We start from the raw sequence: 23,862 nt of genomic DNA, 5'->3' as shown, positions 1-23,862 counted from the left end.
CATTCAGACAAAAGAAAATTATTTCCACGGCACGGACTCTGGGCTAACAATGCATCGATGTGGGCGCACAGAGGCTTGGGGGGGAGATAGTGCCCATACCTCGGCGGAGTCCTCATCCTTGCCGTAGTCCTGGCTGCCCACAATGGGCTCCTTCTCCTTCATCCAGGACTCGGCTTCGTTGGCATCTGCAAAGTACTGGTGCGCCTGAAGGGAGTCCTCCAAGTCACGCTTACGCTGCAGTGCCTTGTCCTGGAACAAAGACAGAAGAAGGCTGAGTGGGCAATAATGTCGATAGCATTATCAAAGACAAAAGAGAGACAAGCTGTGACTGGCAGACATGGATGACTCCAGTGTGGAGGTGCTAACCTACCTACAGTAAAAAGAATGCAGAACAAACTTTCAATAACATTATATTTATATGTAACTACCATGGAGCAAGGTGAAATTCACTTTAGGAGGAAAAAAAGCAGTGCTCAACAAAGTGAGAGAATACTGATGATATACTTTCAATAGTGCCCCAATATAACCAGTTTTGATTAGGCACACATGCACATACCAAAATGGAAAAGTGAACAAAACTGGTGAAGCACCCTTCTACATGAACAAGAATCCAGTACATATTAATCTCTGTTATTTATTTTAGGTGTAAAACTCCATTTTAGAACTAGTACTTGTCAGAATCATACACATTTTCCCTTCTTGTCTCAAGCTGAAATGCAGTGGCACCTGCGTCAAAATATCCCTAAGACACATCAGGTTCAAAGCTAGACAGTTGGTGTTGAGTAAGCCGAAGCTTCAACCTGTGAGCTTTCTTTGAGAAAGAATAAATTCTAATATGATAAAAAAGTTCAACAACACAGGTGCAAAAAATGTGCATAAAAATATTAAGTAGACTATGCAGATTGGAAATGGACTGGGGACAGCTGATAAATGGCAGGAGTGAGCCAGTCGATGACCACAAAAGAGGGAAGCACTGCGGCAAGGACGCATCTGCCAATCCCGAGGCAGACGGTAACTCCCACCTTGAGCTGCTGCCACTTCTCGCTGAGGTTCTGGATGCGCTTGTTGATCTCCTCGTGGGCAAAGTGACCGTCGGCCACCATGTTCTCCCCAGCCTGGCAGACGCCCCGCACCCGGTTCTCGTGGTTGTTGATCTCAGCCAGCACCGCCTGGTGCTTCTTGATCAGGTTCTGGACCCCAATCAGGTCACGTCCTGCACGCGTGAGGCGCCACGGGATTGGCAAGCAGCCCCGACACCGGATTTTGCTTTTGAGCGACTTTCGTAGTGTCCCTATACCTTACCACGCTGCCTTCTTAATACAGAAGGAGCTTTAGGGCCGGTTTCAAAGCCCAGAACGTCATGGAACGTTGTTAGGCTAAAACGGCCGAATGTCTTTACTAAACACGCTTTGTCCCTTGCCAGGAATCAAACCTTGGACTCCATAATCTGATGCTCTGTCCCTAATATTTGTGGAGCGGCTTGGACGTGCGGGGTTAGTTGTTAATTCTGTACTCTTGCTGCCAAGCAGTGTCACCACAAACTTTATTAATATATATTATAAGCATGGCTGCCCCCAGAGTAAACTTCACCTGTCATAGATGCACTTACTCAAACATCAGTCGACCCCCCAATCATCAAAAACCAAAAAAAGAAAAAAACTAGGTACTTTTATTCTGGTCAACCCTTCCAACTAGAATTCCCAGATTTTTGGAAAATGAGTTGTTTCATGTGCAGGTAAACGTGACAAGTTGTAGCGAGATTATCATGCCTGGAACGCGTCTCCAACTGGTGCATTTAGTGTCCCATTCTGCCTACGCATTGAAAGTGGCCCCAATGTGACAACAAACGACGTCGCAGAAGCTGAAGTGTCGTGCCGTTGGATGTCGCAATTGTAGTAGCTGGGCGTACCGAAAAAAAAAAAAAAAAACAACGAAAGGATGTGAGCGTCGTCATCATCATGGCGTCCCAACTCCCGGCTGCCAAAACTTCTGTGGACTTTCAAGCTGGAGAATGAACTGCGGCAGAACAAATGTCTGCCACATCCGGCATCACTGCCACAACACTGCAACACTTTTACAACGTCGTCAGGCGAGAATCGAGGGAACGCCTTTAAGGACGCAGTGCACGGACCAGTTGGAGAAGCGCTCCAAGCACCGAATAAAGGCCGGAAGCCAACGCACCGCGGTTTGTGGACGCTGCGATGGGTTCCTTCTCCCTGATCCATGCCTCCTCGTCTTCCACGTCGCGGAACAGCTGCTGCACGCGCAAGGAGTCCTGCAGCTTCTGCCTGCGGTTGCCCATCGGTGCCTGCAGCCTGTTGTAGCGCTCCACCAGGGCCGCCTTCTTGGCTATGATGGCCGGGGCATCGAAGTGGCCCTTGTCGGCAAACTGTTGGGCCTGGATCATCACTCCGTCCACTCGGTCCTGAGGAGGAGAGGAGCCGCCACAAGTGTCAGTGCTCGTGGCTGTACTTTGCTTCGCCTTACGTTGGCCTGCGGAAGACGTCCCAAGCCACTGAAGTCAATCCAATAATGCGCGAGTGTTGCGCAACTTTTCAGGAGAGGTGCGGAGATGTGCGGGGCACTTAATCAAGTCGCACATTCGCAGCGCTGGATTGGTTGGGATGGTTCGTGGCCTCCGCTGCGGTCCATTGTAAGGAAAAATGGAGCATAGGACAGCGCATTTGGGGCTGCAAACTAATGTAGGTGAAAAGGTCTCTACTAAACTTGACAGAAAGAAACGAGAGTCAAAGAAGAAATGCCAAAAACAGTGTTGAGAACAGTCAACGTTTTGCATATTCAGAAAGCTTGAGAGGTGTACAGGGTTTACCGACAATCGAGCCGCAACAGAAATATTAGCCGATAACCATGACCGTGCGCAAGGGAAAAAACAAAGGAGAGATGTCGAGAATTTTGAGAATATCTAAATGTTAGTAGCCATGTGCGAATAGTTTCTTCAAGCCTTTCACTACCGTGCACCATGCTTAACCTAAAATTCAGCTGGACTCGTGAAGTTTGTTCTTAACCTTTCCCTCGTCCACTTCTAAGCTCAGTTAATTTTAATATTAATATAACTACAGGGCGTTTCGGAGAAACGAGAACAGTGTTTTTCGACCCGGGAAGATAAACTGTGCATCACAGAAGGCTCACCCACCGTGAGAACATGATGCTGGCAACTGGGATATAACCCCAAAAGTTTGAGAACATGGTGTTACCTGAATAAAAAATAATCGAGAAAAATAAAATTTCTCTTTGGGCCAATGTCCATCTAAGCCTAATGCTGTCAAAACAGAACTTCAGATTGTGACTGCTTGAAGTTGTTGGATCTATATCAATGGAAAGCACTTGTCAGCAAGAAGGAGGACATTACTTCCTTTCTTGCTGACAAGTTTTTCTTACTGAAATAGATGCTACAGGCACCCACAATGTCAGTTGACAATATTAGACTTAGGTGGACGTCTGCTCATAAAGAAATTTTGTTTTTCTCAATTATCTTTCGATCCAGGCAATGCCATGTTCTCAAACTTTTGTGTTCTATCCGAACCGTTCGCGTCACATTCTCACATAGTTTTGAGCTTTCCGTGATGCATAGTCGACTTACCCAGGCTGAAAATCGTGGTTCTCTTTTCTTGGGAACCCCCTGTATATTTATAAACTGTGTCCACATTCAAGATCAACTTTGGTACCCTTAAGGGCATTCTCGTGGAATGCATTATATGAGGGGGAAACAAGAATTCATAGCGACAATAACAACATACTTAATAGATTAAACATTAATTGCACCTACACAAACAATACGTAAACATACAAAGGAAAACTATACACGGGGATTGGTAGCACTGGTAATTGATACTAATATAATAAGGCAAATATAGTGTACATTAATCAGGTCAGTAGAATTAAACATTTCTCGCGAAATACAGAAGGATCTTGCTCTTTAACAATATTGGCAGTCAAGGAGTTCCAGTTTGTAATAGAAAGCGCAAGTGGTGAAAATTTCAATTAATTAGTGCGACCGAATATTGGCTGAACTTTCAGGGAATGATCATGACAGGGAAATGTATGAGGAAGGCTTGCCGTACACCAGCATGAAAAATGGCATATTATAATTTATCTGATGAAAAAGAGAAAGACGAGATACCGTATTTGCACGAATATAACGCGACCACGAATATAACGCGAGGGCAGTTTTTGATGCCCCCAAAAAGAAAAAAAATATTATTACTATTATAACGCGAACCGATGCCGCGTCAATTTCTCGCACTCGGGGGCATAGCAGAAGTGAAAAGTCAATGGAAATGGAAGAAATATCAGTTTATGTTCTGACTGCACTCATCCTCACTGCTCAGGTCCTTCCGTTTACAATCCACTTGGCGACTACGCAGGTATGCAGCAGCACGGCACCTGCTTGTCTGGTAGTTCTTTTTTCTTCCGCGGGAGCTCCTCGGCAGCCCACAATCCAAACAAGGCGCGGAAGCAGAAGCACCAACACACAAACACCAGACCACTCTGGAGCAGAAACTAAACAATGCGTTGGCAGAAAAAAGACTGCTGAACCCGATACACGATCACACTTCTTGTTCTGGTCGCTCTTCGTAAACAAATGCCTCGTGTTGCACGATTGCGTAAACGCGGTCGGTGGTCTTGGCTTGTGTTGATTTGACTTGGCCCGGCTTGGCTTGGCTCGAATTGGCCAATGCCCGCATTCCCGCATGGCGCGCGCGCGTGCGGCGGGCGCGCGTTGTAAAAACACAAAAGCGATAAAAATGCTTTTTTATGTTTTCTATTCGCCCCTTCACGTGGCCCCATGGCTAGAAAATGCCCCTCCACACCCCCACTTCTTTTTCCATTGGATCTTTTGCATTGAGCCGGAGGGATGACTTTCTCCTCTGGCTTTCTCCAGACTCGCGCGCCTCGTGGCTGAACTCGATTCCGAATATAACGCGAGGTGCGTTTTGGAGCACGTAATTTCGGAAAAAAACTCGCGTTATATTCGTGCAAATACGGTAGTTAGCGACATACATCAAGGGAAGTTAGGTTTGAAAGATCCTTAAGTTTGAACAAGCTGCTTTTGAAAGAATAGTTAAAATGAATGAATCGGGCTGCCCTGTTTTGAACTGACTTTAGCCTATTGATCAGATAAGACTGGTGAGGGTCCCGTATCGTGCTGGAATACCCAAGTTTAAATCGAACGAGGGTTTTGTAACACATTAACTTTACATCCTGTCGAGCCTGGCAAAAGTGCCTCCGAAGAAAACTGACAGTTCTAGATGGTTTGTTAATTATGTTATCAATGTGAGTAATCCAAGAGAGATCCTCCGTGAAAGTGATACCTAGGCATTTATAAGAGGGGACAAGTGAAATGGCAATGGAGTTGTAAGAGTAGGATGGAATACATGTTCTTGAACGACTGAAAGAGATCATATTTGTTTCCACAATATTAATATTCATTTGCCATGTTAAGCACCATTCCGCCAGAATGTCTATGTCTCGTTGGAGAATTTCCGAATGACTGGGATGGAAATCTGGCAGTATATCACACAATCATCGGCGAAAAGTCTTACGGATGACGAAATTAGTGGAGGCAGGTCATTAATGTAAACCAGAAAGGGCAAAGGCCTAAGATGCTGCTCTGTGGTACACCAGATTTTACAGAAGTTAGATGGGATGAGGTGTTGTCTATTGACACAGACACTTGGCAATTAGCTAGAAAAGAAGAAATCCAATTGATAACGTCGTTGTTTATGTTTAGAATTGAAAGTTTCTGTAGTAACCGTTGATGGGAGGGACAGTGTCGAAGGCCTTAGCAAAATCGATGAAGAGTGCATTGGTGGTAGAGGAGTCGTTAAAACCCGTCATGCAAGTCTGTCACAAATTCAAATAGCTGAGTTTTGCATGAAAGGGTTTTACAAAAGCCATGCTGATTGAGGGGATGATAGCTGTTATCGTTCAGATAGTCCATAACTTGAGAGTAGATGACGTGCTTTATTATTTTGCAAGGAACTCTGGTAAGAGAGATCAGCCTATATTTGGACGGGTTATTGCAATCACCCGATTTAAAAATAGGAACAACTTTTGCAAATTTCTAATCGTCGGGTATTAGTGAAAATTCCAAAGAGGCGTGGAAAAGGCATTTTATCTTTAGATAGTTTCAAAACCTGCGCTGAAATTTTATCGTCACCACAAGCAGAATTTGGATGCAAATGGTCAATGATTTTAGCAATTCCACACGGAGTGAATATTATTGAATCCATATTCATACTAACAGGATGCAAAGCTAACGGTAGAAGAAATGACTCCTTGGTAAAGACTGAACTAAAATAAGAGTTAAATATGGACGCAGAGTCAAAGGGCGACATTATTGTTCCACTACTGTCGTTGTGAATGGGAGATGGATTTTGACGTTTAGGCAAGAATGTCTGGCAAATCTTTCGAGCGTTAGTAGATAGCATATTGATTTACTTTTTTTTATTTCTGATTTATACGTTTTAGCATCTTCCTTATACTTAGCCCAGGATTCAAGAGAAACCCCTGTCCTTGCCAAAGAAAACAACCGGTATTTTTTTTTATTAAGGAGCTTTTTAAGAAAGCTATTAAACCAAGGGCTCGTTATATTCTTTCCTATTGACATTGATGGGACAAACTCCTTGAAAAGGGAATCGATTTGATCGTTCAGCACAGCCCAAATCTCTGATACAGATTGAGTGTCAAAAAGATCCAAAAAGTTGTGAGAAAAAGAGTTGAAGGAGCTAAGCAGTTTGCTGGAATCAGCTTTGGGATAGTTTAGAAATGTTCTCTAACGACAGTACGCTTAGCAGGAGAAAATGTAGAGTCAATTAGAATGGCGTTGTGTTAGCTAATGGTTTCTCGAACGTGGCAAGCGGAAATACAGTCAGGCTGAGACGAAAAAAAAAAAAATAGAGGACAGAATCGCCACGCGTAGGATTTGTGACCATCTGAGTAAGGTTGCAAGATTTAGACACAGACAAAAACTCCCTGCACTCGGACGAATCATGACAGCCTGGGCGGATAGAACACACTCTCCACTTGACACCCGGATAATTAAAGTCGCCACCCAAGACTATCGGGCTTCTGAGATAGCTGTTGATTATTCCGTTGGTGCACTCGCTCAAAAGGTCGCAGAAGTGACGGGAAAACGATGACGGTCGGTATACTCTATTTCACCTTATGATGTACCGCAGGAAAGGCTACGAGCGCGAGCTCCGTGCTCTAGGGCGGATCTTGGCGGCACAAGATCTCGTGCATTAAGGGCAGCTGTCAATGCTATGAGCTCGCGCTTCCAGCCTTCACTGCGGTACAACATAAGGTGAAATGGAGCATACGCCAATAATAAGAAAGGAACATGCAAGTTTCACACAAACCCATAGTAGTACCTTCTAGTTCTGGGTTGATAGCTAGATGATCACATGAGAGGGTACTTTTCACTCTAATCATTACACCTCCCCCTCTTGACTGCAGTCTATTTTTCCGAAAAATGTTGTAGTTTCCAAGAAAAGCCAGCTCCATGTTGTCTACATCCTCAGATAGCTAAGTCTCGGTTCAAAGGATTATGTTAGGGCTACACGTGTCAATAATGAAAGAGCTTTAATCCTGTTTAGACAAGATGCTACAGAAGTTGCACAATAAAAAAGAAAGTGGGTAGAGGAACTAAGTGATATATTTTGACTGTGCCAGTCGTTAAGGAAAGGGAGGGGGGAAGGCTTCAGTTGCTACCGCAGACAAAAAATCCTGTGAAGAGGCACCCTGTGCAGATCACACTGTCTTTGCATTTGTTTTGGAGGAAACTGCAGATAGTGCACAGCCCTTCTGCAGCACAAACATAGAACATAGCCTTTGTGAAGCGATGTGTATCTTAATGTCGGCCTTACTGCCACGCGAAACGCTCACATCCCAGGTGCACGTGGTACAGAATCCATACTTGTCACCTTTCCGCGAAGTGACAAAGCATGGAAATTCAGCCGTGTATGATCTCAGAATTTTTTTTTTTGATATATGTTAACAGCTTGTTTTCAATTTCAACTAGCGGCCCCATAAAAATAAGAATGTTTGCAGATGACTGCGTAATTTACACACCCGTATATTCAGTCGAAGACCAGATAAATTTGAGCAGCACATTATCAGGCATTGCGTCGTGGTGCCAAGATTATAACATGATGATTAATGTTCACAAAACGCAGTACATGCATGTTTCAACTAAAAAAAACTGTATTGACATTCAACTATGTTGTTTGTGGCTTCAAGCTGACGAACGTTGAGAGTTATAAATATTTAGGAGTGATTATCGCAAGTGATTTAAAATGGAGCAAACATGTGGAATACATTCGAAAAAGGGCAACTAACAAGCTATGGTTTCTAAAAAGAACGCTAGGCGGAGCTCCTCCCTCGGTTAGACTTTTAGCATATAAAACCATTATTAGGCCTATCCTTGAATATGCGTCTGCGGTCTGGGATCCTTGGCAATGCTGTCTTGTTAAGGAACTCGAAGATGTACAATCACTGGCGGCACGTGTAATCTTTTCGGATTTTAGACGGACCACGTCGGTCACGGGACTTAAAACAAAAGCAAATTTACAGCTTTTAATAAACAGAGGGGCATGTCAGCGGGTGAAGTTGTTTTTTCAGATATATAATAACCTCCTAAAAATAGATGGCTCAAAATACCTAAAGCCAAGAACATTTCACTCTCAGCGCTTACACCATTCGAAGATGGTAGCACCCATTAATGCTAGAATAAATGCATTCAAACAGTCTTTTTTTGTGCGTACAATTGAATTATGGAATAAACTTCCAAGTGAAATAGTAAATCTTGATTCTTTTTCCATTTTTTCAAATGCCTTAGATGCGGTTTTTGAGTGTTAAAATGTTCTACTTGCTGTGTTTTTGAATTGTATAAGGAGACGATGTTTTGTATTAAGTGATATTGCTTTGTTAGAAGTTAAGCTATTGTTATGGTTGTGTGCGCTAGAAGGAGAGTGTGTGCACACAAGTATTGTTGTTTTAATTTGTATCAGAGACAAATGTGCCAATATTTCTGTATCATCCACTCCTGCTTTGGCCCTAAAAGGGCTGGCAGTATTGATAAATAAAATAAAAAAAAAAAAAAAATACTTGCAAGAACTTCTTCTTGGCTTTTGAAAGCGCCATTGATCGTTCCAACTAAACTAGGGGAAACAGAGTAGTTTGGCGTTCCGCACTTCACTCGACGACCTGACAAACACCCTACAGTGGCTATTTCTTGGGAGATTTGAGGTCGCTTTCGTACAATTGGGAGATGTGATCAAACTTCGGGAGGCTCCTGGGAGGCTAACTTGCCGCAATCGACACTTCTAAAAGTATGAATATTGCAGATCCATCTCCAAGCGAATATCGAATAGCGCATTATTTAAAACTTTTATTCGAAAATTCACACAACCCTAAATATTAAGTAATATAGAGAAAAAAGCACGTTATGGTTTACAATGAATTGCTTAACGCTATTTTGCTTGAGCTTCACATCACAAAACATCCACAAGAACGTGCTTTTGCTAGTTTCATATTCCATTGCAAGTTTTTCAGTAATGTTGCAGACTATAGTGTTAGTTAACTAAAGTGGCAAAGCGGGCAAGTTGGTTCATGACTTATAAAATTTAAAAGCGCTAACAAAGACGTCTTTGTTAGCGCTTTTAATTTTTATAGTGTTAGACAGGAAGCTTTGCCAAGAACAGCCGTCCTTACTTGAGCTGAGAAAACATGTCAATGAGTGAAAAAATTTCCAAGAACTGTAATGATCAGTTGGAAGGCTATCCGGTCAAGATGGCTTTACTAAAATTTAACCGTTTCTACTTGCTGCGCTCAAAGCTGAAAAAAGCGTAGACAGCCACTCACTTACAGTCAAGCTCAACACCCCAAAAAAGAACAGAAATATTTCGAATGACAGACATACCGCATGGGAGTTGACATCCGTCTCTAGAAGAGCATGTTTCTTCAGCAGATTCTGGACACTTGTCAGGTCCTACAAAGCATCGATGCAACACAATAAATCTCCACTCTCAAAAAATGCTCCAAACTTCCGACTGCCCGAAACAATGAACTGACTATAGTGACAAGCCTTGAGCGTGAAACAAGGAGAGGCGACATACCTTTCCATTATCTTCTGACATCAGCTGGCCCTCGACCTCAGACAGCCAGAGCTCGATGTCTTCCACCCCGCGGTTGAACTGCTGCTGAGCCGAGGCCTCGTTCAGCTTGGTGCCCTTGGTGTCTGCGGCTTCGGTCAGTGCCTGCCACAGCGTGATGATGTCCTCCATGCGCTGGCTGCGTGGGAAAGCACAAGGCGCAGTCAAATAGACAACATTCTCACGTCGCATCACTCTCCTACAACTTTCTATGGCTACGTAGCGAAAGCCACGGGCATGTGGGCACTTGAGCATTTTGAGCGCCAATCAAAGATGTGCAAGTGCACCCTTCACTTCTAAAATGCCATAGAAAGTTGCCCCGAGCATACATTCAGACGCTTTCAACCTCTGGAATGATCGCTTCTCTGTATTTTATCATTCAAATTTTTACCAGCTTCAAGAAAGGCAATATCAGGAAAAAAAACAAAAAAAGGTGGCAACAACCAATACAAGCTTTCGTGTTTATGCACAAGTATGAATTCTAAAGTAGAAGTTTTGGGAACATTGCTAAATGATGAGAGTAACGGACGAACAATTTTGAGGGTCACGACAAATGCAAAAAACCTGATGGCCTACGACCCAAGGTCAATGGCAGAGCGCAAGAATGGCGCATTTTAAAACGGCCGCCATGAGAAAACCGAAGGACGTACCCAATGCGGTCCGAAGCGTAGTGCTTGGCCTCGATCAGCTCCTGGCCCGTGCTTGTGATGTCTTCCACGCGGCTGCGGTTGGCGTTCAGCTCCTGAATGAAGTTCTGGTGCTTCTGCACCTTCCCATTCAGGTTGGTGGGGTCCTTGACAAGACGGAGAAAAGTCAAGAAAAGTCAGACACGGCTCTGGCCCCCCTACCCCCCTACCCCCCCCCCCCCCCCCCTCCCCCCCACCCCTCGAGCCGCACGGGCATACCAGGTAGCTCTCGTCGGTGGCCGTCTTGAGTTTCTCGTTGATCCAGCCCTTGGTCTCGTCGCAGTCTCGCTCAAACTGCTGCAGACGGTAAGACTCCTCCAGCATCGTGTGGCGGGTGCGAGAGCGCTCCAGCAGGGCGTTCCTCCTCTCCAGGAGCTGAAAAAGATGGTCACGCCAGTTTTGACAAGGGCCAGAGAATTCGCGAGAATTGCTGCACACGAGTCACGGAAGAGAAAGGAAGGGACTCGGGGTGATTCGCAAGTCACCCAAGATGCAGTCATGTCCGGGCGAATGGGGTACAGGAAAACGATAAAGGAAGGAGGGGAGGAGATGGCAAGCCATTTACAAAAATGCAAAGCTGAAAAATCACGTCAATCAATCCCCACTTTCAAAGACCTCAATACACTCTCGTCAAGAAGACACGGGAACAGAGGAGGGTCGTACATACCGCAGCTCTTCTCTGAGCGACGTCATCCGCCGCGTAGTGGTGCCCTTCAATGAGCTTGGTTGCAAATTCATCAAGAGCCTGAAAGCAGAAAAATTAAAAAGCCTGTTAAACATTAAAAAAAAAGTGTAACGCAGTAAACAGCTGTTACCTCCAAGAACTGCGATACTAGACTGTGGGAGAGCTTCGAGCAAGTTAGTTTTTCTTGCAATGCAGCTGTAACACCTTGTAAAGCTACGCTCAGCCATGCTAGTACTTCCAAACAGTTTTGTTTACGTGCATTGTGTGACATCCCCCCCTCCCCCCCCCCCAAAAAGCTTCCCAGAACATTAAATATAATTGAAATAAGAAAAAATGTAAAGAACTGTCCAAGCCTACACAAAAACCAGTCAAAGACAGTGTAGGAAATACACTGTAACTGCTCAGGCTCTGTCTAATGAAATGTGTTCTTTCTGTTACATTCTCTCTTTAATATGATATGCGTAGAATTTGTTTGAAACTGACAACAGTGTATACTAACGTGTGTAAGATGTATATACTGAAGCTTGTAAGCTTTCAAGAAGGAAGAGAGCAAACTTCGCAGGCTCCACCATCCCTATGCTTGTTGTGAAACTAGTCTCTCATAAGCGGACTACAATTTGCATACACAACGCTTTGTGGCCTAAAACTTGTTGGTTACTCAATATGAACTTTTTATCGCAGCCTGCTCTTAACAGCTAACGTGGCATTTTAGGTGCCAAAGCACCAACTCTACTGCGTTTCACCTTACGATGGACCACAGAGGGCATTATAAGCCATCTAGGCCAATCCAATGGCGTGTGAATGTCGCGTGACCTTCGGGATTGCCACGACAACGCGTGGGGCGCGTAGTAACGTGACACATTTACAGCACTGGACCGGCTGGGAGGACTCGTAGCGTCTGCCGAGGTAAATCTCAAGGTGAACCAGAGTATGTCTGCTACGTTCGATTTGCCCACACTCGGGGCACACGACCATATTCGATTTACAAGTGCGGCCTATATCAGAGCACGACCGGATACATTGCACTGCACTTTTCTGCATTATGCTACACTTTTCTGCACCATGCTGCACTTTTCTGCACCATGCTACACTTTTCTACAATGGTGCAGGTAAACTGAAAGGACCCAGTATCTCCCTTAAAGAGCCCAAGCACACAGTTGTGCGTGCATGCACATACCTTGATCTTCTCCTCCTGGGCGTTGAGGGACTTCTCAAAGTCCTCGTGCTTCTTGAGCAGGGACTCGACTGAGTCGAGCGAGTCGCCCAGGTCCCTGTTGGCCAGGAAGGCCTCCTGCTTGGCCATCCAGGTGTCCGCCTGCTCCGTGTCCCGGTAGAACAGCTGCAGGTCCATGCACTGCTCGTACAGGATGCGCCGTTCCTCCCACAGCGACAGCAGCACCCCCTTCTCGCTCTCCAGGGTTGTCAGCTGCAAGGACGTGAAATATGTTTGACGACACTGGAGCCTCGCAGCGAATATGCACGCAGCGACTCCGACTTTCATGTCTAGCAAGCTTCCTGGCTAGAGTGGTAGAATGTTGATGCCACGCTTCTCCGCAGATCTTTCTTAACTAAGGACTCTCAAGAAGCTGTTCCACCAATATTATCTTAGACACTGGCATGATGGTCACCATTTCCTAACTAGAAGAAAAATTTTCTGGAACTGTAAAAGTCAACCTTAAAGGCCCGTTCACACTCTTGCGACCTCTTAAACCTGGGTTCCTTAAAACCTCTTAAACCAAAAAACACACTGGTGCCATCTATTGGGAAGCAGCGTAAACTCGGCGGTCCGGCATATTTTTTTTATTTCTCGAGCATTATCCTTTCTTTCTTGGCTCGAAAAACTTTTGACAATGTTATAAACGAGCCTTTCTATGGGTATTACGCACATTTGACCTCGAAAATCCCGCAAAACCTTCGCTCTTGTGAAATGCAGTTCCAGGGTCACCGCATAGATGGTGCCACAATGTCAGTCTGTTCCCTCATTCTAAAAACATTTAAGAAGTTGTAAGAGATCTCGTCTCTCTCAGTCGTACTCGGTCGCAAGAGTGTGAACGGGCCTTAACAGGGATGCACATTGCATTCCTGCAGTCCTTTTTTAAACGTAGAGGAAAAACCTCTTCTTCTATAAGAGTGCTCCCACTCCTCCAACAAGCGTCCCAGCGGAAATTGCCCATACACTGTGGTGCCATTTGTGGCAGGCTGGTGATGCGACTGCTAAAACCTAAAACCTTTCAGCCTTTCCACTCTGGTGAAGAAGGAAAACCAGGGGAACTGTACTATGGTGAGACGACCTCAAGGACGACCTCAAGGACGACGTCTAAGACGACCTCAAGGACGACTTCTAGGACGATGTCTAGGACGACCTCAAAGACGACACCCAAGATAACCTCAAGGACGACTTCTAGGACGATCTCGAGGATAATGTCTAGGACGACCTGAAGGACAACTTCTAGGACGACCTTGAGGACGACGTCTAGGACGTCCTCAAGGATGACTTCTAGGACGACCTCTCGAACAACCTCAAGGATGACGCCTAAAGAAATTCAGCCTTTCCACTTTGGTGAAAACCAGGGTGGAAAGGTTGCTGCCAGCTATAAGCGACGGTGGCAACCAGACAACCGGCAAGTCGGTTGTCTGATTGCCGCCATCACTCATTGATGGCGGCAGCTGTCCAGAGTTTTGTGTCATCATTTGTTTGCTGACGAACACGATACTGAAGAAACTAGCCCTTAACAGCTCTGTTGTAAAAAAGCAGGGGTCCAATCTCTCGTCCGCCTCCTAACAACAGCTGCCTCAGTGGCTCCGAGGCAAAGCGCCGGCCTATGGATCCCCAGGTGGTGTGTTCGAATCCTGGCCAAAGTGACCACAATTTGACGGAGGCTTATTGCGGAGAAGGGGCCGTGTAATCGAGCTTTCAGTTGCATGTCAAAAGATCCCCAGGTGGTCGAAATTAATCCCCAGTCCTCTGCTGGGGCGTGCCAGATGCCTGTTGTTGATTTGGCACGTAAAACCCCCAAATTTGACTTTCGATTTTTTTACCACCTAACAATGCACAAATAAACCGGCACATTTTCCCGCTTCTTACACCGTTTGGAAGCCCTATCGTCCCACTTGACTTTTTAATTGAATCAGAAAGTCAATTTTTTCATTCAAATAACGAGCATGACTCGTTACTTGAATGATTCAACTCCTTCACTCAATGAGTCTTGTACCGTTTCACCTTCACATAAAGGCACCTTCAAGGCGCCACACGACTCACTTACTTTTTCTTTGACCTCGTCGACAGCATAATGCTTCTGATCCAGAAGAATCTGTCCTGCCTCAGCAGTGGAGCGGAAGCTGTCTTCCCTGGCATCAATCTCGCCCTGAGCAGAAAAAGCAAGTCAATAGTAAATGCCTCAAGTCTCGGGGCAGAACACCAGAAAGGGTGCCACAAAGGCATACCTTGTGCTCCTGGTGGCGTTCCAGCAAAGCTTCTGCTCCGGCGACGTCCTTAGCCAACTCGTCCGCCGAGATGATAGCCTTCATATCATGGATCCAGGACACAAGGTCCCGGAAATCAGCCAGGAAGCGGTGAAGCAGGTACGATTCGTCCAGGCGACGCCTTCGCTCTTGAGCCTGCAGGCAGACAGGTCCATTTCGACGAGGCACACTTGACATAGGAAACAAGCGGGCTTGGCATATCATCATTATCAATGACAATGTAGTAAGCAATTGCGCTTGGTGTATGTTGATGATCATTTACAACTGGCATCCCAAATGCCAGCATCACGGCACAAAAGTCTTCTTTCCTTTGTTGTAGGCTGACAAATCTGCCATTTGGCTAAGATGTGGCACTTGCAAGTGTGCCATAGAACTGCTCCCATTCATTTGAGATGAGACTGATGCTACTAACTCCACAACACTGAATTCTTTGATTGACAAATTGGCAAATAGATGTGGAAGCAGACACCTGCCTTAAGTCAGGATTTGAGATGTTGGCAAGTTTGGCTACTTGTAAACTCATTGAAGATTAGAAGTCTATGCAATGCAGAATCTTAGTTACAGAATGCATGAATAGAAAATTCACAACACAGAATGGGCCATAAAGATCAGCCACTAGAAGTAGCAAGCAGATATTTCTCTAGAATGTATATTTTACTAATCTAATTGTCACATTTTCAAAGCTCTCATTCTGTATTAAAAATTAAAACCAGCCATTCTTTGTTGCAGGAAAACAGCCAATAAGACCAAAGTGAACATTGGCCAACCTCCTTTTAAACGTCTAAAAGATACCACCCACCCCCATAATAAAATAATAATTTACTGCTCATAGCCCTTGATATACTAGCACAATATCTGGTAGAACATAAAAAAATAATAAAGAGTGCTGTTGAGAAAATCACATTATAAGATTTTATAAATATTTGGCCAATAGTACTGAATTCAGAACTGTTACGTTTGTCGGTAAACCTACATAAATGAGGTAATATTACACTTGCCAGTAGATTTCATAACGAGAGGCGCGCCGTGTGCATAACTCAACTGGATGAGCGCACATTGTTCTTACATCAGGCCGTGAAACAGAAGCTCCAATGTAACCCGAAATACAACACCTGCCTCATGGGCACTGGTCGCTTCTCGGGAAGTATTCACTGCATCCTCCGCATGCACACCCGCTGGCAATATGAAGGTGAACGCCGGACCGTCGACCGCTTCGTGCTATCAGCACCATGACGCGGCTGCCGTGGTGGCTCGTTTTTTCATCGCGATATGAAGGTGAACGCCAGACCGTGCGCCGCTCCGTGCTATCAGCGCGATGACGCGGCTGCCGTGACGCCTCGCTTTCTTATCGCAATATGAAGGTGAATGCCTAACCGGCGGTCGACGGCCCGGCGTTCACCTTCATATAGCACACAACTGTACCTTGGTCTTAATCTAGACACATATACAGACACAGAGACTACACCTTGGAACTATTGAAATCAGATCATTCTAGAGATATCAAGATGATTAAAAGAATGTTTATTTTGTAGAGAAGCTTGTCAGATTTAGCCAAATGCTGTCAGCCAGAGGCAGTTATACTTTTAAATATAATTCAACACTTAAAATGTTTACGATAATGCAAAAAAAAAATCCACCAGCAAGTTTTCTTAGTTTTAGAGCGCAGCTCTTAGACGTCCGTTTCCGGCTTGAGTGGCGTCGCCGTCGGCATACTTGTGAGGCCACGTGACACCCCCCCCCCCCCGCAGGTCACGTGACACCCCCAAGGTCACGTGCCCCTCCCCCCAGATCACGCGACCCCTCCCCCAAGAACACGTGACCCTCGGTACCCTTTCTTCCTTCACCTCAAGAGCTGCGCTCTAATTCGGCGTTACAGGGAGTTATAAACGGCTCTCTTTTTTTTTTTTTTATTTATTAGTCAATACTATTACCAGCTTTCAGGCAAAGGCAAGAGTATGTACTACCTTCTGATAGTGTTACAAGCATAAAATTAAAACCAATAAAATATTCAGAAAGAATGGCTAAACAGGAACGGCACAAATGAACCTGCAGCATGTCTGCACCTACAACAATTCCTTGTGGAACATTTGTGCAATATACCATTAATATTTACAACTCAGCAGGGACTTTGTACCACTTATGAGCATGCTTACAAAAAGGACAATGTTTTTTAATCTTCAGTAAAAAAAAAAAAAAAAATGCAGCGGGCTTCATTTAATTTATTGCAGTTATAACAAAATAAGCTTGAGCAGCTTGAGCCCATCCATCGCTGCCGCCATATTTCCACAGAAGAGTGACTAGCGTCAGAGTCTGTGACAGAGCACCTTTAAAACAAGAGGCCGCAAGCACCCACATACCCAGGTGGCTTACCTTGGCCTTCAGCATCTCCCAAGTGGCCATAATCTCAGCATGCTTTCCTCTAATCTGATCTCCATGGTCACTGTGGATGCTGCACAGCCTGTCAGCCTCTTGACCCAAGGTCATCACCTGAGGCAGAAGGGGTTCACAGCAGCCTGGTTAAGTTGCACACCAAACACGCAGATTCGCAAGGCGTAGCCTTGCACGATCAGAATACTACAACTGAAAAATACCCTAATAGCAGTGAGAGGCATTGAATAATTGCTCAACTATCGTCGCTGACAAGGTGGGAAGAGCAGGGCGTTTTTTTTACAATGCCCAGCCTCCAGTGCGTGCTAGAGCCTTGCGAGACGCCCAAGCATAATCGAAGGTACGTAGTTCGTGCCAGGAACAAGACAATTAAAACTCTTCCCTGCCGTTCTCGTCTTGTCAGTGGCTACAGTTCACACTCATACAAAGTGAATAAATAATAAGACTCTCGTCATAAGAGTGCCACAATGGCAATTCACACATGCTGCGTCAAAGGGTTCGAGCCAACCGAGCCGCACACAATACCTTGTCTTCTAGAGCAGCGAGGTCCCTCTCGATGCCCTCGTGCTTACGCTGGAGAGTCTGCACGCTCACTAGGTCCCGGCCGTAGTCATCCGATGACAGCACCACATCCTTCTCCGTGATCCAGGTAATGGTCTCGTCAGCATCCCTGCAGCGACGGCACACGCCCTTCAGAGAAAGTTCGACACCTTGCAATGTTTCGTGGATGGTGCGCCGTTCTGTGAAAACCGCAAGAACTCAACGAGCATTTGTTTATTGATGTAGTTCGGCTACCTTGTATGCAAAGGTAATTGGACAGGGTACTGGAGACAATTAGCGAGCCCAATAAAAAAAAAAAGATGCTGCGCATACGTATCTACCGTAAAATACCATGAAGCCGGCCACCCCACTTTCAGTGAAAACTGGGTTAATCGAGACATGGGCTCTTGTCCGGTCAAATCGGTAGAAACCAAGGTTGCAGCCAATAAAGAGCTTTGAAGGCAGAGCGAATGGGATCGGAGAAAACAATAATGTTCACGTAACATCCCCATCATCGCTGCTGGCGGTCTGATGGCCGCCGCAACAGGGTAAACTATTTTGGCTGATGCCGGCGCTTTGGAGGGCGTGGGCACTATACTCCGCGACAACTTTTCTTGGCAATGCAGTGGAAGGTACAGGCCCGCTTCCCCTCTCCCATTCTGAGTGTACGCAGGCTCTCCTCCTCCCCCATTTCCGGGGAGAGGAGGAGAGCCCGCGCACACTCAAAATGAGAGAGGGGACGCGGGCCTCTACCTTCCACTGCATTGCCAAGAAAAGTTGTCGCAGAGTATAGACATATAATTTTCAGAATTCCCAAGTTTGGGGAATGTTAACAGCGGGCGCTTGTCAGCTAAAAAAAAACTTCAACCTTATTATTACGAGGCAAATGCAAATATTTGAAACTTTGGATAGTGATTTGAATATTGGTGTCTTCAATTTGATCTTCAAAACTAAATAGTATTGTTCTCTAAAAATTTAGGATCTTTTCTAACAATTTTGCTAATATCTTAGGAACGAGGAGGTGTATTAGCTCTGCTGTCGCATTTTCCCCGGCTTACTGGTGCACCAGAGCAAAGCACACCCACCGTCAGTGGTGCTGTAGTGGGTGCGATTTGCCTGCAGTAAGAGAACTGGCACCAATGCAAAGCATTGGAAAGTATCCGCAGTTTTTATGTAGTGTGAATGCTCTACCAAGCAGCACGTCTTCTTGTGTTTTAAGATGTGTTTGTTGTAACTTAATCCTGTTCTGGTTATGTTTGTGCTCATTTATTGCTAGGACTATAGGTCCTACGTGTGAAGGCTGCTGCCATTACAGGGCATGTACAAAAAAAAAAAAAAAAATAAAGTTAAGAAAGCATGTCGCTGTGAACAGTTTGTGTACATATTTGGTAAAGTTATTTTGCATGTGCTACAATTCTACTTTTTTTTTTTCTCGGCACATCAAGGACCCTTCCTGCCCTTACACACCATGAATCTGAGGAGTCACAATAGACCCTTTCGAAAGTCAGTGCCAGCGCCTGTCCGCTACTGCTTGCTCACATACTCCGAGCATGTATTGAACACGAGGGCTGCGTCAGCATTCAGCGAGGACTCGGATCCAATCACGCGCTTCGGGAGCAAACGGCGACCACCAAGGTTGCTCGACTGACTTCTGAAAAGGGTCTATTGGTGCCAGGAAAGTCTTGATACAAAAAAGTAATACACAGTAATCTGATTGCCAATTCAGATTATAATTAGCATTTCTTTTATACTGACACGAAGTACCCGACCGACTGACTGACAAGAAGATATCAATTAGTTTTGATTCCAGAGTGGACAACTACAATGCCATGCATGTTGTTAAGAAAACATAACTTCCTTGCTTAGGAACCATATTGTTCGCGCTGCGCCAGCACGTGGTCACCAACCGCGAGCAGATAAGTTCTCGCTGCTCACTGCTGGCTCTAGAAAGAGATCTTTACCGAAACTCCGTGCGACCCCCATTGACGTCACAGTGCACGTGACTCGGAAGATGGTGAAGGAGTTGAAAGGTGCCGAAAACCTCAATCTTTGTCCAATTTTAAAATAAAAAAACTAGGACATGCAGGCAAAAGCGGTTTTTTGTTCTTTACTTCAGTAAGGTCGAGACACAGACTCCCAAGTTATTTAAGCAAAGCAGTGAAATTGTTGCAAAGCTCTTTTAAATTTAGCATAGAAATGGGATGCCTTCTTTCTTGAAGGGCCCATTTTTTACACCTTGCAAACATCATTCAATTTGATATTTGAAGTTTTTAAAATTATATGATTAGTCAGTTTGTATGCAATTATGTTTTAGACACAACTACTTACAAAACAAAAAAGCAACATTTTTTTATTTTGTTAGCTAAAAAGCTAACAAAACACTTTTTGGTTTGTCAGCTACACTTTGTTTTGTTAACTGAAAAGCTAAAAAAAAAAAAAGCCACTTTATTCTGACGACATGCCAGCTAGATCATATAAGATTGGAACCACAAATCCCGATCTTGATTCAGCGTCTAGTGAAAGTGAACGGCCTCACAGACCTGTTGAACCGCTGGATCTCGTGCGCGCCAAACAGCCTCTCCTGTCGCAGCAGGGTGAGGGACTTCAACTTGTTCCAGGCCTCGTTCAATTCCTTGGGAAAAGAAACAGGGAAAGGCTCACCAAGAGAGCATTTCCAGAGCAGATTGCCAGAGAGGCAAAAAAAAAATTTCTGCTAGCAATACAAGAGAATTGCAGCAAAAGCATAGAAAGAGTGCAAACAACTTAATTAGTGCACATGTCAAGCATTTTCTTGCATTGACAAAAGGGCATACCTCCCCTTTAAATACTCGCACAATACTATTAATTAGTAATAAATTCTGCATAAATGTCAATGTTTACATTTAGAAAGGTCAAATTCCCACAACAAAAACTTTAGGCCAAAACAAGAAAACAATATATGCCCCTCTATGTAATATCCTACTTGGGGCATCTAGGGACACATAAATAAACAATAAATAAAAAAAACTAAGTATGATCAAAGCACCCACCTCCCTCCGTTTTCGGATCGTCTCTCGTTCGGGATGATCACCATTGATCAGCTTCTCTGCCTGTTCGTTCACTTCGGTCACTCGGAACTCCTGACTGGCCATGTCCTGAGGGGGAAAGATAATAATACAAACGTTAAGGTCACATTCACAAGTTTAGAACCAAACTGCACAAAGAAAAAAGACTAAGTGGCACTAGCATCATACCTTCTGAAATTCATCAAACTTGCGTTGAAGAACTTCAACATGCTCCAAGTCCTGACCAAACTCGTCAGCCATCACAAAAGTTTCCTGGAAATCAAGTGTAATACGCAAAACTAAGAAGACGAAAAAAAAAAATTGTGCATCAAAGTGATACAAAGTTGATTGGCACAGGTTAGTTCACTCATACAATAAACCAAATAGATATAATGAGTTTGTTCACCTTGTCGTTGATCCAGAACATGACCTCATCACAATGGCGCAGAAACTGGACCAACACCAACGCTTGCTGCAGCTTCTGTCCCTTGTCCGCCAATTTGCTCAGGAGGAGCTCCCAGAGGCGATGAAGCTCATCAAGGCATTGCTGCATCATCAAAAGAGTAGCTGACACAGAGGTTCCGATACACACACCGCAGCTCGTTCAGAACATGAACGATCATGGGATAAAACGTTGGTACCACTTATTGTTAAAACTGCGGGTCAGTCTTGAAACCCGAAAGGCAAATAAGTATGATCCGTTGCCTCACCTTGATTGTGTCGGAGGCGAAATGACCGTAGCCAATCATCTCCATTCCGGTGTTGTCAAGCACCACGATGGCATTTCCGTGGGCTGCTACTTCTGCCTCGAAGGCTTGGTGCTTTTGAATTTTTGCCTGGAAAGAAAACGAAGTTTGTGTATTGTGCACCGTATACAAGTTCATCTGTAGAATTGATTCATGTTTTTTGTAATCAGTCTATATGAAATGAACAAGCAATGGCACATAGAGAGAATAGATTAACAATATTCTGGAAACAAGGATGTGGCTATTTATGGCAGTGCTTGTCTAACGACCTGGCACTTCTTGTAAGCCATACAATGCTGTGTTTTCTTTAGAATAAGCTTGCATTAATAGCAAAGCACAAAGAATAAAAAGACAACACAAAATAAAATCCGCACTGATTCTAAGAAATGGAACAGGTAATAAATACCGTGTGCATAATTGTAACATAAACAACAGAAAACATATGGCATTTCTTCATTTTCTTTTTTTCCTAAGCAACCTCACAAACAAAGTACCATGGATGCCTGGCTCTTCAATTTAAGCGGACACTGGAAGACAAGAGGGAAGTTACCAGTTGCATTACCAGTTATTTCAACATCTCCTATCCCGAGGCAAAGACGTGGAGATGCAAAGGGTCAGCCCCAACGAAGGGGGGAGGGAAGCTGGGCCCACCTGCAGGTTGGTGGGGTCTTTGTAGCTCTCGTCCGAGGCAGCCTGCAGTTTCTCGTGAATCCAAGACTCGAGCTCGTCAGCATCGCGCTTGAAGTACTGGAAGCGGCGAGACTCCTCGAGCCGATCCCGCTTGTGACGGGCCTCTGTCTTGAACTGCGAGTAGCGGCCCAGAACTTGCTCCCTCCGGTCCTGGATGTCATCCACGGTCTCCAGGACCTTGATGTCCCTCGGCTGGACATCCATCGTCGCCCGCTCTCGGTGGCGTCAGCCTGCACGGCAGTCCTGAAAAACGGGTGCAGTTTTCAGCAACCGCGAGTCCCTCATAAAGAGGCTCAAGACTTGAAAATTTTTGACATTTCTTTAGGCATTATTCTTTCTCTCTCTAATCTCCCTCTCCCTTCTTTCCTCCTCGAGCGTAATGCGACGCCTCTTGGATCTGTACCGATTATTCCTGCAGTTAAGACAGGCCAACAGCCTCCAAATGCTGTGCCGGTTGGGCAGAATGGCATGAGATGGCCGAATAACTCTCACATTTAAAAAAATCTGTAAGGAAAGCGAGATTTCATTGTTAGCCTGAGTCCAACCCTTGCTTTTGCAATATTCTTGTATTGGTCTCATCAAGATCAAGCAGTGGCCACGATATGGGTGCATGCTCATGGAATAAAAGTGCAAGAGTTGTTCAATTCTGGCTTCCATGCACTGTGAACTTTGGACTTTGAGCAATGTTGATCTAAATCGCCGAGAAAATTTTGAAATAATGCAAAGAAGTCAGTCAAAAGGAGCTTTTAACGGTACCCTACTATAAATGATGTTTTCTGGGCAGCAGTGTTGTTGCCTTTAGAAGTACAGTGGCCTGAATAGTGCCTGAATTGACACTAATTTAGACCACCTTCAATTAATACATTTATTTAAACTTTATATGCTCTGGGTGGGTCCCTATGGGTCTTGTTTGTTTAAACATGAAGCCATGTACAAATGACTTAGGTACTGTAAAAGGCAGAGGCCCCAATCCTCTGTACATAAACGGGACAAGAAGTGTGTTAGAAGTGAGCAGTCATGGCCAGGCTCCTGACTGTATCCCTGCTTTTGCAAGATCATTTAAGTTCTCCAATAACTTCACGGGATCTCTGTACATGAACAGCGTGGAGATAAAAGTAGCACTGCCCAAAAGGCTCAAGACAGGCACTAAAATAAATTGCAATGACACCTTCTTTAATGCAAATAATAATAAAGGGCCCTTTCCAACTATTTAAGGCTGACTGTGGATCAGAAAGTATACTTGCCCTCTCTTTCTCCTTCTCTCACTTGGTTTTCTAAACACAACAAATTTACAATAAAAGTAAAGAGCGTTATGGAGCGACACTGACAGGAAATTCATTGTGGACCACACTGTAGTGGACAGGTATGCATTTCACATGGCAAGCATTCATTACAGCGAAATTCCCATCAACGGGGTTTTGGGTG

General features: G+C 44.7%; 1 protein-coding gene across 2 annotated transcripts in view; it reads right to left on the bottom strand.

Annotated features, from left to right (window-relative positions):
• LOC8051692 (spectrin alpha chain) overlaps positions 1-23,862 on the bottom strand; it is a 69,717-nt gene that overhangs the window by 44,201 nt on the left and 1,654 nt on the right. For both annotated transcript variants that reach the window (XM_029986214.3, XM_029986215.3), the window contains exons 2-20: positions 22,399-22,680; positions 21,712-21,837; positions 21,408-21,548; positions 21,191-21,274; positions 20,987-21,091; positions 20,498-20,589; positions 17,943-18,087; positions 17,400-17,516; positions 14,991-15,164; positions 14,810-14,911; positions 12,724-12,972; positions 11,529-11,606; positions 11,081-11,236; positions 10,826-10,968; positions 10,140-10,314; positions 9,944-10,012; positions 2,182-2,425; positions 1,023-1,213; positions 100-249 (exon numbers count right to left, since the gene is read on the bottom strand). In XM_029986214.3, the coding sequence (XP_029842074.1) occupies positions 100-249; positions 1,023-1,213; positions 2,182-2,425; positions 9,944-10,012; positions 10,140-10,314; positions 10,826-10,968; positions 11,081-11,236; positions 11,529-11,606; positions 12,724-12,972; positions 14,810-14,911; positions 14,991-15,164; positions 17,400-17,516; positions 17,943-18,087; positions 20,498-20,589; positions 20,987-21,091; positions 21,191-21,274; positions 21,408-21,548; positions 21,712-21,837; positions 22,399-22,641 (2,784 nt within the window). In that variant the 5' untranslated portion in view covers positions 22,642-22,680. The remainder of the gene's footprint in view (positions 1-99; positions 250-1,022; positions 1,214-2,181; positions 2,426-9,943; positions 10,013-10,139; positions 10,315-10,825; positions 10,969-11,080; positions 11,237-11,528; positions 11,607-12,723; positions 12,973-14,809; positions 14,912-14,990; positions 15,165-17,399; positions 17,517-17,942; positions 18,088-20,497; positions 20,590-20,986; positions 21,092-21,190; positions 21,275-21,407; positions 21,549-21,711; positions 21,838-22,398; positions 22,681-23,862) is intronic.

The sequence above is a fragment of the Ixodes scapularis genome, unplaced genomic scaffold, assembly GCF_016920785.2.
Source record: "Ixodes scapularis isolate PalLabHiFi unplaced genomic scaffold, ASM1692078v2 PGA_scaffold3__209_contigs__length_174095766, whole genome shotgun sequence".
Classification (NCBI taxonomy): domain Eukaryota; kingdom Metazoa; phylum Arthropoda; class Arachnida; order Ixodida; family Ixodidae; genus Ixodes; species Ixodes scapularis.
Note: the sequence above shows the minus strand (reverse complement) of the source record. Positions and strands in the feature narration are given on the sequence as shown.